The 14,222-nt window shown below is 41.9% G+C and overlaps 2 protein-coding genes across 5 annotated transcripts; both read right to left on the reverse strand.

Moving 5' to 3' along the window:
* Positions 1 to 250: 250 nt before the first annotated feature.
* Positions 251 to 8,084, reverse strand: ubxn7 (UBX domain protein 7). Of its 2 annotated transcripts, none has more exons than XM_066709017.1 (11): positions 7,974 to 8,084; positions 5,854 to 6,010; positions 5,257 to 5,324; positions 5,080 to 5,145; positions 4,813 to 4,925; positions 4,300 to 4,446; positions 3,792 to 3,882; positions 3,091 to 3,218; positions 2,335 to 2,827; positions 1,362 to 1,441; positions 251 to 835 (listed from the first exon to the last, which is right to left on the reverse strand). In XM_066709017.1, exons 1-11 carry the CDS (start codon positions 8,041 to 8,043, stop codon positions 674 to 676), a joined length of 1,575 nt encoding a protein of 524 aa, XP_066565114.1. In that variant the 5' UTR covers positions 8,044 to 8,084; the 3' UTR covers positions 251 to 673. The 2 variants fall into 2 exon arrangements, with proteins under 2 accessions (XP_066565114.1, XP_066565115.1); XM_066709018.1 differs by lacking the exon at positions 7,974 to 8,084 and adding an exon at positions 7,316 to 7,585.
* Positions 8,085 to 8,630: 546 nt separating this feature from the next.
* rnf168 (ring finger protein 168) lies at positions 8,631 to 13,844 on the reverse strand. 3 transcript variants are annotated; one of them, XM_066709025.1, is made up of 7 exons: positions 13,552 to 13,844; positions 12,202 to 12,531; positions 11,877 to 11,947; positions 11,431 to 11,601; positions 11,186 to 11,286; positions 10,814 to 10,898; positions 8,631 to 10,438 (listed from the first exon to the last, which is right to left on the reverse strand). In XM_066709025.1, exons 2-7 carry the CDS (start codon positions 12,503 to 12,505, stop codon positions 9,470 to 9,472), a joined length of 1,701 nt encoding a protein of 566 aa, XP_066565122.1. In that variant the 5' UTR covers positions 12,506 to 12,531; positions 13,552 to 13,844; the 3' UTR covers positions 8,631 to 9,469. The 3 variants fall into 3 exon arrangements, with proteins under 3 accessions (XP_066565122.1, XP_066565121.1, XP_066565120.1); XM_066709024.1 differs by lacking the exon at positions 13,552 to 13,844 and adding an exon at positions 13,292 to 13,545; XM_066709023.1 differs by lacking the exon at positions 13,552 to 13,844 and adding an exon at positions 13,282 to 13,545.
* Between the last annotated feature and the right edge of the window lie 378 nt (positions 13,845 to 14,222).

Here is a 14,222-nt window from a genome sequence, read left to right on the forward strand (position 1 = left end):
TCCTATTGAAAACAGATCTCCGACACTTTGGATATGGTAAAAATGCTAACTTCCAACTTTGATAATTCGTTCTCCATGCTGAGTACATACTGTATGACGGATTAACTCCATTTGGATTCAGAGCTTTAGGAGAGTGCAATGCACTTTTTTTTTATTTATAAAAAAAATTGTAATAGAAAAATAAACAAAATTCCCTTTGATTTTATGATTATATTTAAGCATCAACATAGTTTGTTTTGGAAAGAGGGGACATATATACAATTATTTTTTATTTCGTTTCATACACTGTTCTCCCCTGTCAAATCTGTGAAAAACCAAAGGTGGTCAATTATTGGGGTGATGGTGGAGGAGGAAAAAAATAGAAGAAAAAATGTATTCTTACAAAACTGAATTGAATATGATGGGTCAACAGCAATGTCTGAAACCCTAGCACCCTGCGCAGGTCTCCAGCCCCATCGTTCTGCAGGGGTGGGGAAGCTGCAGGTCGGGGGAGAAACTACTGGTCCATCGGCAGAAGCCTGCTTGTGTAATGCAGGGAGTGCTGGCTGGAAGAGTTTTACCTCTGTGTTGCTCTCAGGTCCTGTTGGTTGTTTTCAGCATTTTGGGGGTAGGAAGAGAGGGGCAGGGGAAGGGGAAGGGGGTAGCTGAAGGAAGGTACACAGAGTACATAGTGTTAATTCCTCTCCTGCACAAACACAGTTTCTTGTGGGCAAAGGCCAGCGTCCTGCAACGTGATGTCATAGTCCAAGTGAGACAGTTTCCGCCGAGGAAAGTTGGTTACGAGTTCAAAGCGTTCGTTTGGATACCCCTTGGACTGGACATGCCGCACCAGAGACTGCGAGGGAAGGAGAAAAAACCCAAACACATGAGCACCAAGCCCTCACACAAAACAAAAATGCATAAAGGTGCACATGTATATTTTTGGTTCAGTTTAGATATAAATTAAAATAGATCATTTTCCTCCACTCATCCCTTCTGCTAGTTATGAAAACCAGTGTAATATCTGACTTTTATGCTTAGTTTATTACAGTACTTGCAGGACGGCATCATGACCTTCATAAAGAACATTTCTGCATTATTGCATTCTACCTGGAATACACAGGTCTGTTACAACTAACACTGCCATTGATCTGTTTAAGTGATTTAGTGTGTTGCAGTATCTATTTCAGTGGATGTGTCTGTTGAAATTCTGTTCATTGATTATATGACTGAATTGTGCAACAGCTGGTTGCGCCACAATCCTGTGAGGAAATGTCATGAGAGATCTGGAATTTGACTACTGCAGTCAGGCTCTTGTGAACAAAGGATTGAGTATTGTTGCAGTAAAGCTATGATATGAAAGGTAAGGATATGACACTTACCATCAGCTTAGCTTGAGTAGGCAGTGATATCTGTTCTCTCTGTCCGTCTGGATATCGCAGCATTAACCTTGCTTTTGGCCCTGGAATAATACAGAACAATTCATTAGTGTTACAAATAAAAATATCCTTTTAACACTTATTTGCATATCAGTGCAGCCTCCTTACATCAGAATAAACGCAACCTGGAAAGCGTTATTCACAAAAGACTTGCAATAATCTCTAATACATTTGCACTTTTTCTAGACTTGCACAAAGGTCTGCCAAAGGCCCAGAGAGAAATCTAATAAAAATTAATTAATTAATTAATTAATTAATTAACCAAGCAAGCTACACCTATTATTAAATGAAAGCTTAGGATGAACACAAGGCTGAAGTGTGGGGCGCCCTACAGGAAGTGAGAGTTACACCCATCTTGTGTCTTGACAGGCTGCTATTTTATTGATGCCCACTTTAACAACACAGTCCTACAGCTCAGCCACTGCTCAACAGTGACATCTAGGCATTTTCAGACTGCAACAACACTTTACACACAGTAAAACAATGGCCTCAGCCCCAACGAATGGGATTTCATCTGTGGCCTCATCCCCATGCTACCTGATTGGTGCACTGAACTAGGGAAGACTGAAACCTCTCTGTATTCAACACCAAGGGGCACTGTCAAGCTGAATTGCCTTTTATTGTTGTACAAAAGCTAAAACGATAATATTAACCATATGTATCCGATCTTTGTGAAATTATATGCAGAGACTTCAACAGGAACTAACCATTTTCATACGAGCCGCAGTATATACAAACTGATTAATAAATAAATTAACTTGTTCTGTAATTTTTGGTTATTGCTTAGTAGTTTTTTCTTAAAGAGTATTTTTTAATATTAATATTGCAATTCCAAATTAAAGAAAAAATAAATATTTTGTACCTTGCACAACAAAAAAAATTAATAATAGGGCCAACAAAAACTCTCTAGATTTACCGTTATCATCCAGACCCTCCTGATAGTAGGGCTCTCCTGCATGTGTTTCTGCCTCTCTCAAACCCGAATTCTGTGGCGGTTCGGTCCGGTGGTTGAGGCCTGTGCCATGGTCCTCTGTGTCCATTTCCCTCCTAGATGGGGGCTCCAGATGGTTCTTCTTGCTCTCCTCTTTTCGGTGACTGGACTCCTTGTGGGGACTCTTTCTGACCCTGGGGGGACTGTCCTGACAAGGGGGTTGGATCGGAGGTTGAAGCTGCGCCTGGGGTTGGAGCTGGGGAACAGGGTGGCTGGTATTCATCGCCACGACCCCTTCGTCTTCATCAGAGGCATCGACCGAGATAAGCCCCTCGCTGTCAGAGAAGGGCTCGGCCTCAGACTCGTCCTCCGAGCGTGAGTCCCCCCGTGGCTCGGTGGACTCGTAGTGAGTCTCCTGCAGGGAGGCCCGGATCGCCGCCTCCAGCTGGCTATCCTCGCTGGCATCTATCAGGCTCTCCTGAGATCAGTGAGAAACAGAGTTAGGAAGAGGGAAATGGAAAGGCATGCAGCATCAGACAGAGAGAGTCAAACAGGTAGCAAGGCAGAGAAGGGAAAAAACAGAGTTGTCAAAAAGAAAAAGGTTTAGCTAGACGGCCATCATAGCTATATCATGAAGGACAACTCAAAATGGCAACATTAAAAAAAAAAAGGAAAGGTTAACAGAATAAGACACACAGGAAGAAGTAAAGACAGAGACAGGCAGGTCCGATGGGTACTCACAGAGCGCACACGTTTCTTCGGCGGGCGGCTCGAGAGGCCATCTAGCTGGCCATGCTCTGATAGGAAGCCAGTCACCTGCTCCAAGAAGGAGGTAACATCCAACTGGTGCCACTCCACCAGCTTCTGACCTACAGGACGGTGGGGTGGGGGAGAGAGAGAGAGAGAGATCAGTGGAGGGGTGGTTACATCAAGTATTACAACAAACCAAAAAAGGACTGCATGGTCCAAATGCTATTACAATTGGTTATCCGAATATGGCAAAGTTTTTGTTTTTTAATTTTTACCACTTTTACTTCTTTCAGACTCTTTTTTTAATGTGTTTCAGGTACACGTTCATGAAAAAACTTTAAAATCATGCTAAAATTACACCAATTTTTTGTTTAAAAAAAAAAAAACAATGACGAAGCTGTGAAGTGTCAGATAAACCCATCTGGATTGTAAGTTAAGACTCCATAGGTAAATTTGTATTTGTGATTTTGAGCAGCAGCAGCATTCTTAAGAAGTGCACTAAGGTGGAAAATTGTGCAGAAATGTCAGGTTTATAAAGTCTACATCAGAACAGTTTGAGGACATAGTCATTTTAATATGTATATATAACATGGGTAATAAAAAACAATCAATCCATATATTTTTACCAATAAAACTGCATGCTAAACAATCAACAAATAGAAACGTCCGTGTAGCCAACATTTAAGCTTCACCTGTTCTGGGGTCCAGGATGGAGATATATGGAAATTCATTCAACTTGTAGAACTGAATGTATCTCTGTCCTTCCTCGCTGTCATGATATACCTGCGAACACCCACATATTTTGCCAATCATTCAAAATGTAACTGAACAAGAAATTGTGCATGGGGGGGAAGGGATGTTAACAAATCACTCTGACATGCAAGCACTCTTTTTCCTATCACGTCTGTCATTTGTTTTATCCTCCATGCCGAATTGTTTTCTTTCTTTCTAATCACAGTGTGAAGCAGCTTATTGCAAGGGGTGCTATATTAAAAATAAAAACAGATTTGAACTTAATTATCACGGCCATTAATGTCCACCTATACAGGAATCAAATGTTGGACTTTGCATAAATACATTTTAGATCTGTGTATGCCCTGGATTTTTGAGGATAGAGAAAAATGTTATATCCCTGTGTGTATTTAGGCATTTGTGAGCAGGATGCTAGGATGGTATGTCTGCCTGCATAATGGGCCATACCTGCCAGAAGATAAAGTGTTCACGGATTATCGTTTTGACAGCATCATTGCTCCACACATCCCTATTCAGACACTGGCAGGCAAAGTCCTGGACATTCTGGATGTTTATCATGAGCCACTTGTTCTCCAGCTGCCCACATTCCTTTGCCTGGAAGAGAAGAGGCAGAGAGAACAGAAAACACTAAATCTTAAAGCTCCACATTTGAATTGACCCAGTCAAAATATCCTTGTCTCATTCATAAAGAAAGCATTCCACTATATTCAGTTTGACTTTGTTTTACTCAGTTTAATTTGTCTCTAGGTTGGATGATGTGATTTGCAGGCTTTTCCAGGAATTCATTCCTTACCTAGTTCATGAACATGTTAATGACTAGTGCTAACAAATATTCTTGAAGATAAAAATTCTTGATAGTAATGCAAATACGAACTTTAGAGGAGATGTTTTTGTACCGGAGGCTTTGGAGTTTTGCAAGCATTTTGATACGTCTGCATACGTTAGTCTTGCTTAGTTTACCGTTTCAAAGCTGCCTTTGTGCATGAGGTCAATGGGAGGTCTGAAAAGGTCTGCCAGTGTGCTCAGCTTTTTGTCAACAGCACTACCGTTTCGCAGCTCCTGCTCCTGACGAACTGTGAGGATGACAAAGCAGAAAGTGAGTTAGTAAGGATCCATAACTCTTGCTATATTTGAGAAATTTTGCTTGAAGGAACCCTAAGGTCCTGCATGTTCAGCAAAACATTTAATGACTGTCTACAGGACAAAGGTCAAAGTGCATGGTCTTACTTGTTTCCGTTTGGAAATCACGAAAGCCATCAAATATGGATCTGGCTGGCCTCCGTCTCTTAGGCACTGGGAAAAGCAGGATCGAATGAGCAAAACAGCAGAAAATAGCAAGTTAGTAAAAATAATACATTGCTTCCAAGTCACAGCTGGTAAAATAATTCTAAAAGTATTACAGACCTCCAAATAATGGTTCAGGTTCCACTAAAATTTCCTGCTTCTGTGGAATTGGGGCTCGCACGTCATCCCTACAATGACAACAGAATGTGTCAATTACAAGATCTCGGGTTTAGGCTGTTCTGTAATTTTTGGTTACTGCTTGGTCGTTGTTTTTTTATTTTCTTAAAAGAGTAATGTTTTGTACCATGGACAGCAAAACAAAAATAAACAAAGAATAGGCCCAATTAAGTAATTTAGCAACAGCTGGACTGCAAACAGAGGCTTGGTTAAACCAGTAGAAGATATCATCTCTGCTCTGTTTGTGCTGCATGGTCCAGCCTGATCATCTAAGTGTTCCGCATGTTCGGTGCTGGTCTGGGGTACAGAGATCAATTGATCTAATTAAGCACATGAGGAGTTCAATTTGGTGATTTAAGAGCTTTGGGGGTACCTGTGACCTGTGACCCTCAGGAATCAGAGTTGGGCACCCTGGGTAGAGAACTCAGTATTCAAGTCCTGAGGACTGATGACAACCTGTGTCAGGACTCCCCTCTGGTGTGAGAACCTGTGGGAAACTATGTCTCTTAGGTTCTCTAACTAGGCATCCCATGTACTCACTCTACAAGGGGGACTCTGCTGCTAGATGCCCCTGCAGAGCTGGAACTGGTGCTGGGTTCCTCCGCTATCCCCCCTCCATCCAAAAACATGGTCACTGCCATCTCCAGGTTATTATTACAGGCCTCTAGCATGTGTTTCCCCACACTCTCTGTGGCACCTGAAACAAAAACCACACATGCTGCTCACACAGTGTGCCTCACAAAGAAAACCACACAAAGCAAATGCCATTTTTTTTCTTCAATAGTGACAAGATCAACATAATAAATAAATAAGTAAACATGCAAAGAATAAACATTTGAGTGATTACTAAAACATTAAATTTAACCAATTACCATTTTGAACAAATGCCTACATCTCAAATCGCAAAAAATACCCTGAAAGTGAAACACGAACTTTCATAGATACAGACTCGACTCTGCAGTAACCATAATGGCCCTCACTTGCAGATGGGTCGAGGACCAGGTTAGCTGGGCACAGCTCTTGTTCACAGAGAGGTTTTGCCAATCAAGCTTGCAGACACACAGGAGTCAGGTGTAACTGCCATTTGCTTGCTCACATAAATAACAAAAGACCCCTGAAACAAAAGGTATGCTATGATAGGAATGTGATGTCTGACAGACCATCTGAAAATGGTCAACCAAGCAAACACTTCTCCAAGCAATTGCTCTGTCACCAATAGTATATGATTGGTTGTGATGGATTAGACACTCCTAATCAATATGCCCACCAAAACTACAGGTCAACATTTGTCTGTATTTCTGCCTTTTCTTTAAGAGTTACTTTATCTCATCATGAGTTATAGGTAGCTCTTCCTTCGCATGCATTAATTCTGTGGATAACAGAGAATAAATCCACTACAGTTTTTGTTCAGCAACAAATTGTATAACCTGGTTTTTGTAATCCTCAGCATCTTACTGCTTAGCCTCTTCTCATCATGTACCAAAAAGATACGACAGATGCATGAAAATCAGATAAAAACACAAAAAAATCGACATAGATATAAGTTTGCACTTCATTTTATAAACCTGCCGTTAATAACATAACACAAATAACGGGTTAAATTACACCAGAGACATCTTGTCTCCTACAGAACAGTTGCCAGACAAAAACTAGACATGTGCTTCAGCAACTTTTTATTGGATAGTCAGTGTCGCACCAAATCCACTGTAGAATTGTAAACATACAATAGGGCGTAAATGAAAATGTTTTTTTCTTTTTTCTTTTTATTTAGGAATGTTAATTGTACCGGATTCTGTTTTAAAACTGAACCTGACTTCAATATAACACAAGCCATTTTCCCTCAGAGGTTAAAGTTACCCACCCATGTTTGATTTAAACGCCACAGAATCCCTCGCTAAGGCTCCTGTGTTCATGCTCCTGTGCAATAGTCATTCATAAACACGCTGTACAGTAATATTTTTTTGAAATTTGCACTGGATGTCATGCAACAGTGTGTACTTACTCCGAGATCCAAGATGCCCGGCTAAACCTTTCATTCACCCCGACCAAAACGCCAGCCCACGTCCCCTTTTTGTAGTTGAATGGCTGATAATATAGAGCATTTTTACAAACTCCCTCCCCCCTTACACATCGGCTTTATCTGAAAAGTTGCACAGAAGTTCATATTGCACTCTCATCAGCGGACCTGCAGGAGAAGCAATCTCATCTTACTTTTAAAGAACATTTTCGGGATCTGACGTGAGACTGTACGTTGAACCACCATTCCACAGTTAGGAGGAGCCTGTGCTGCGATATTGAAAATGTTACACAGCGACCATTCTTTACATTAGCCAAATTTCAACCATTCCTTGGAATAATACTAGGCGGCTGTTGAGCATGGGACTTCCTGACTTTCAGTTTCAAGGCATGATCGTGTAACGCGGCACATTATCTTACACAAATCATGCTGCTCTTGGTTTCTAATTCTAGTTGCCCATCTCTCTCGCTCTCTCTCTTTTTTTAAGCCGAGCAGGTCTTTTTCCATGCATGACAGGGGGGGCAGTACTTTCTATTGCCCCTTTGCGTATTTAACACACTTGTTTGCGCCGCGTCGTCGATTCCTTTTTTAATGAGTGCCTTAATAAAACAACATCAACTCCCTTATAAAATATCATATTTACCAGTTATGGCTGTAAATTGCTGTATTAACCCATTCAGTCCCGGAGCTGATGCATCCCCGAGCGCCGCCATCTTACCGCCGCCGACAACAACACACCGGCACGCATGCGCGCTGAGCTGCTATACCCCCGACCTCTAACACCGCCCTCAGGGAAGTGTCACATGACGTTTCCCAGCACTGTAGGAGGCCGGGTATTGTAGTGTGTCACTGCTCTTATTTCTAAACATAGGTTTCACTTCGTGTATATAAAAAGTGACATTAAGGAATGACGTTGGAGTAGTGTATGCTAGATTATTCTGTCATTTATTTGTTAATCTTACACTTCTCTGTATTCCAGAGTATCCAATGAAAACCCTGAGCTATCGAATCTGCCAGTATGTTGTATCTGTGGCTTACACACCACTCTGTAGTAATGCATATATTTTTATTCATACTCTGAACACATGGGGTGCCAGCTTCACGGAGGTGTTAGACCTGCTTAAAAGCCACTCAACAACTCCATATAACATCATTCGGTATCGCAAAGTGTCCTGCAGTGATGTGTAGTGTCAGTCCATTTTCATGAGATTTCTCAATTTCTAACCATGCTTCACCACCTTAACATATATATGATATGCTCAAGCAACAAGAACAAATCAATGCACCAGCAACCATTCACTTCAGATTAACTTAATTTTTTTTAATTAAAAAAAAGAACAAAATTAAACATCTGCACTTTCTCCCCATTAACCAGTGCTTGATCCAGTCTATGTTGTACAAAGATCAGATGAAACCAAAACTATGATGCATGAAACTCAATACTTTTCAATACAATGTTGTATTAATTAGTATTATTTAAAAAAAAAAAATCCATCCATTTCAAAGTGCAAAACAAATGTACAATAGCGACAATCAAAGAAAACTGATCCACTTTCAACCATTACCAAACTGTTTCAAAGTATTAATGTGTTGAACACAGACCATGAATTGTTATAAATAAAATGTAATTAAAAGCAACATTTTGTTATATGTTGAAAAGACTTAATGAACCAGGTGATTTGAAAACCTGGTTCTTCCTGTAGATGCATTTTCTTTTGTGAAACTGTTGCATTGAGTGAAATTTGAAGGTCTTCTTCATTAACAATGCAATACCTAGTTTAAAACATTTTTAATTAAAAAAAAATTCAACATGGCAATAAAACTGTCAAAAGCATTTGAAGTACATCACTTCACAAAGTATTACTTATAATATCCATTTTGCTTATGAACTTACAACATGACTAATTTAAGTAACAACGCCCGTTTTTTGTTTATTTTGAAAAACAGCATATGCTCATCCTGCTTTGTTTCCAGCCACAAACTGAATCATTAATATTTTAAAGTAATGGTTGACAGAAAAAAACAAAACAAAAAACAGAACATATAAAATATATTAACAGAAAAAAAGAACAAATCCTATGACAGGAAATTATAGGAGTCTAAAAACTGACTGGTAGTCAAGAAGGGATGATTGTCCCTTTAGCTTGCCTGGCTCTGAAACATCTCTATGAGGGTGGATTGCTTGCGGTTCTTTATGCAGCCAGTGGTTGGTGTACTGGAACCAGCTGAAACCTCAGGAAGACCTGGCTTCCCTCTTGAGCACTTGCCCACAGAGCCCTGTAACTGTCTCGCCCTTGGGTCTTCCTCCTGCTTTCTCGGTGGCCTCAAACTGGTCCTGCACCCGCTCCCTGACGGCTGTTCGCCAGAGCTGGCTCTCTGCTTGTGGCGCATACTCTCACGGAGCTGATACTCGTCAGGGGAACCCTTCTTCCGGTCCACAGGCCCCCTCTCCTGGTCTAGCTGTTTCTGTAGCTCCAGGGCCAGGAGCCTGTCTTTCTCCTCCTGTTGCCTCTTTCTGAACAGCTCCTCCTCCAGCCTCAGCAGCTCCTGGATGTGTGGGGCTTCAGAAGGGATCCCCAAGTAGCACCCATCAAGCTGTAAGTCGCCAGGCAGGGCTCTACACTTCTTGCTCGTCTTCTCGTCCTCAGTTCTGAGCCTGTTCTCCTCCTTCTTCCTCTTAGGAACATCTCCCTTGTACTGTGAGCAATCTGCACACCATTCCCCAGCTCTCCCTGCTGTCCCACAGCCCACACAGGAGCTCCCCCCATGTCTAGTGTGCCTGCTGCAATTTGAGACCCCATCCATGTTTGTTGGAAACAAGATGCTCCGATCTTTATCACTGGAGCACACAAATGATTTTGCAGCTGCTGGGATAATTTCAACACTGCACTCAGTGTCTCTGCAGCTCCCCATTGCAGAACTGGTGGCTGATTCTGATCGCTCTATGGGATCATCCGCAGTACCACACAGTGTCAGCACTGGCATCTGACACTGTTCAGACGATTCCGCCACCTCCCCCGCAGGAAAATGGGATTTCGATTGAGGGCTTAATGTTGGAATATCATCTTCATACCAGTCTGATGCGTGAAAGCCAGCCAAGATATTCTCCTTAGAAAACAAAATAAAATACAGAAGCATTATCTTACCTCTGAAGTGCTGACTGAACTCTACATTCAGCAGTAAAACTTTTCAAATACTGTGCATTTTTTGTCCAGAAAAAGTATACAATATTCCTGTAAAATTTAAGAAAAGATTCCCATCTCTGAATTTCTGAAATTGACATTTTGGCATTACACCTTTTTTGTTATGTGCAGAATTCTCAACATCCTCCTTGATTATCCTACAATCGAATCCTCTTGCTCCGGAACTAAAGTAAAATGTTAAGTAAGATAGTTACTTATTACCTCAGCATAAAGACAGACTAGCTCTAAAGAGCACCTAACAACATACATACAGGTGGAAAATGCACTGAAATATGCACACCTTGTTGGCAGAGAAGCTTGTGCTTGGACTAGTTTCAGCATGCAGAAGCAAGCTGGGAGATCGCTGTGAAACCGGAGACAGATACCTGAAATTACAAAGTACATATGATACAGTTAGCAATGCATACTTTTTAAATACATTTTTTCTCTTTCTTTCTTTCTTTCTTTTCCCTTACAGAGTCCAAAGTCATGATGTCTTCAATAAAAGGATGGTCTGATTTTGAAAGTTGATATTTTTAAATTGTATATCAAAGTTATATCAATCTAAAAAAATATGTATGGGCCTGATTAATGTAAAGAGGGAAAGTGTGTGCGCTTAGTTTCAATGAGGCCGTTATGGGGACAGAGAATAGTGCAGAATTAAAATGCCTACTTCTCAATGTCTCCTACACTTTTCTTCTTCTTCTTTCCTACAGGATTTGGTGTTACGACCTGCCAAGAGTTTCTCTGTGATTCGGAAACCGGGCTGGAGTTCTGAGGAAAGAACAGCAAAACCAAAACAGTCAAACTGACAACTGTGGTCAGTAAAAATTTCAGTTAGTAAATAACTTCTAATTCGTAATGCAGAATAGGTATGGAATAATGAAGCGTCAGGCCCCCCTGTCCTCCCCAGCTCACCAGCTCCTGGCTGAGCAGACGAGCCAGCTTCTCATCACTCTCCAGCTGCTGCTCTTCTTCCCTCCTCCTCTCCTCTAACCGCCTCTCCTCCTCCTCTGCCAGTAGCCTCTGGATGTACTCCTCACTTGCGCGACTCTCAGCCTCCTCCAGGGCACGCTTCTCCTCCTCCAGCTGTTTTCAGAAAGAGTAACAGAAGGATAGATAGACAAATATATGAATAGATCAGAGAGATGAATGACCAGTCAGAAAGGCTGACATCTCTACAGAATGCAACCCTCCTGACAGCATCTCACAGTAAGATTTAAATGTATTAACACACGCTGGTCCAGTTCAGAGCTGACACACCCAGAACCTTCCGGCACAGTTGCACAGTTCTACACCATGATTGGGGTTTCTGGCCTTTCCCGAGTTTTTGATTCTATTATCCACGTAACCAGCCTGTTTACCTTGCTGACCTGGGCCTCATATTCCTGCCGCAGCTCTCCAGGCTTGCAGACCTTTGGCAGTGAAATCAGAGCTGCAGAAAACCAAAAAGGAGCTTTAAAAACCCAACACATTCATACAAAATTAGATCAGACCTCAGGGTTCTCCAAAGGAATTTAGTACAGGATGGTGCTGCATAAATAACTCCATACAGTACACAAAAGATCCCCTGATTCAAAGATCATTTAGGCAAGTACTGAAGTTGGAATCACAGGGCAGAGCGAGGGAATAGGAAAGGAGGGAGGGCAGGGATGTCTGAACTGGCCAGAGAGCCTCAGGGTCACTCACTGCTGCCATCATCAGGGTCTTGGCCATTGAGTTTGCGCTGGCACTGCAGGGGAAATGCCGCCTGCACTCGGTGCCACAGCTCCGCGTTCACCAATGTCTTGTTGCGGCTGTGGAGGCGGGCCCAGGTGGACACCCTCTTGCGGCAGAGCGGGCAGCACAAGTTGGCCTTGTCCACAGTCTGCTGGAAGCAAGCCTTACAGAAGGTGTGGCTGCAAGGCAGGGTGACGGGCTCCACAAAGATCTCCAGGCATATGGTGCAGTTGTAGTCTGCCTGGGACAGCTCCTCCTCCGCCACTGCTGGCATCTCCACCTTCTTCTCTCTCTTCACCACTTGAGGAAGAACAAAAGGTCAGGCAGACCAGGGTTATTCAATCAGCAGCATTCAAAAAAAGTCACCACCAAAAAAAAAGTCATAAAACAGAAGAGACAATGTGAATGTCTATGCTGCAGCTGGATCGCTCAAGTCATGTACCTGTAAATCCGATTTGACACTCACTTAATCAGTGCTGTGCAAGTCTGATTGACAAGTCACCTGGTATTCCATAGCCTAATACAGCACGGTTGTAATTTAGACTGTGCTAGAAATATTCACTTCTAATGTTTTCCGACATCTCCTAGGATTTTTCCATTGGCTGAGTAGCAATGCATCTGTTCAGTGTAGTGCCACTACTGATGGATAGTAAAATCTCGATTTAAATCTGATTAGGTTTACATAAAGTGAAGACAAACAGGAATCTTGTCAGTGGGTTGGCCAATTCCTTCTGCCAATCATTACATATTTAAAATTGAAAAATACACAGATACCTACAATAACAGCGGTGCAAAACCAATATAATACATTTCTCACGACAAGTTGGGATAATAAATGCAGTTAGTACGTAATATCCCTAAATAACTAGTACCCCAGCACTCAAAAACCAAATACTGCTGAAATAACGTAAATGATGTTAAATGAGACAAAGTTTTCAACACAAAATAAAGGGATGGCGACAATGAGTTGTAAGCAAGACAAACACCACCAAATTCAACATCCAGTAATCAAAGGCATAATAGTACGTGTAAAACAGCAAACGGACTCACACATGTTTACCTTGTATCTGCTCCTCAGCGTTACACCTAAAAACAGCAGCGCGGGTTTCCGTGCAGCGAGCACCCAAAACACTCAGAAGTTTCTCCCAATACCGAATATCTATACATCTACACAATTAAAACTGTATATGTACGTCAACAATGTACGTACGGTAACAGCAAAGTTACTACTTTCATTTTTAATTCTGAAAAAAATATATACATATATTACACAACCCAAAAAATGGAAATCCCGGGAAGAGTTCGACATGAGCAGCTTACCTCAGAGAAGTCAGCTGAACCTGCGCCTGCGCAAAGCGTGCTGCTGCTCGGTAGTGCGCATGTGCGTGCTGGTTGGGACCTCGATGGTACAGTGCGCGAATGATCTGACGCCACTTGCCCAGAAAATAATAATAATAATAATAATAATAATAATAATAATAATAATAATTGTCAGAAAGAAGTCGAAACTGTAAAGGCGAAATACACATAGAAAGCCGTAGATACAAAAAAGTGCATAACTTCTAAAAGCTCGCTCTACTTTATTTTCTTGCAAAGTTAATATATATATATATATATGTATTGGAAGAATGTACTACTAACTACTAAAATGTAATAAGGGGGGGACAGACAGCGGATGAGGGGCCAGTGCACTGGCCTAGTGATTCTATATCGCACATACACATACAGAGAGGAAGTGCCAGAGGGTGCACTAGAGGTAGGGGTAGTTGATTGACATCCCCAGTGGCCAGTGGGCCTATGAGGGTGTGAGTGTGGGCTAAATGAATATCAAGAGTAGCCAATAGAACCGAAGAGAGGGAGGGGCTTCTGCTAGACCGGGAGATTGACAGCCAATAGAACTCAAGAGAACAGGGACCGGTGGAATGCTCGGTGGGTTTCGAAGGCGCCAATGAGGAGCGAGAAGATGGAGGGACAGTAGGATGGGGGGGAGA

Source organism: Amia ocellicauda, chromosome 7 (genome assembly GCF_036373705.1).
Source record: "Amia ocellicauda isolate fAmiCal2 chromosome 7, fAmiCal2.hap1, whole genome shotgun sequence".
NCBI classification, from domain to species: Eukaryota; Metazoa; Chordata; class Actinopteri; order Amiiformes; family Amiidae; genus Amia; species Amia ocellicauda.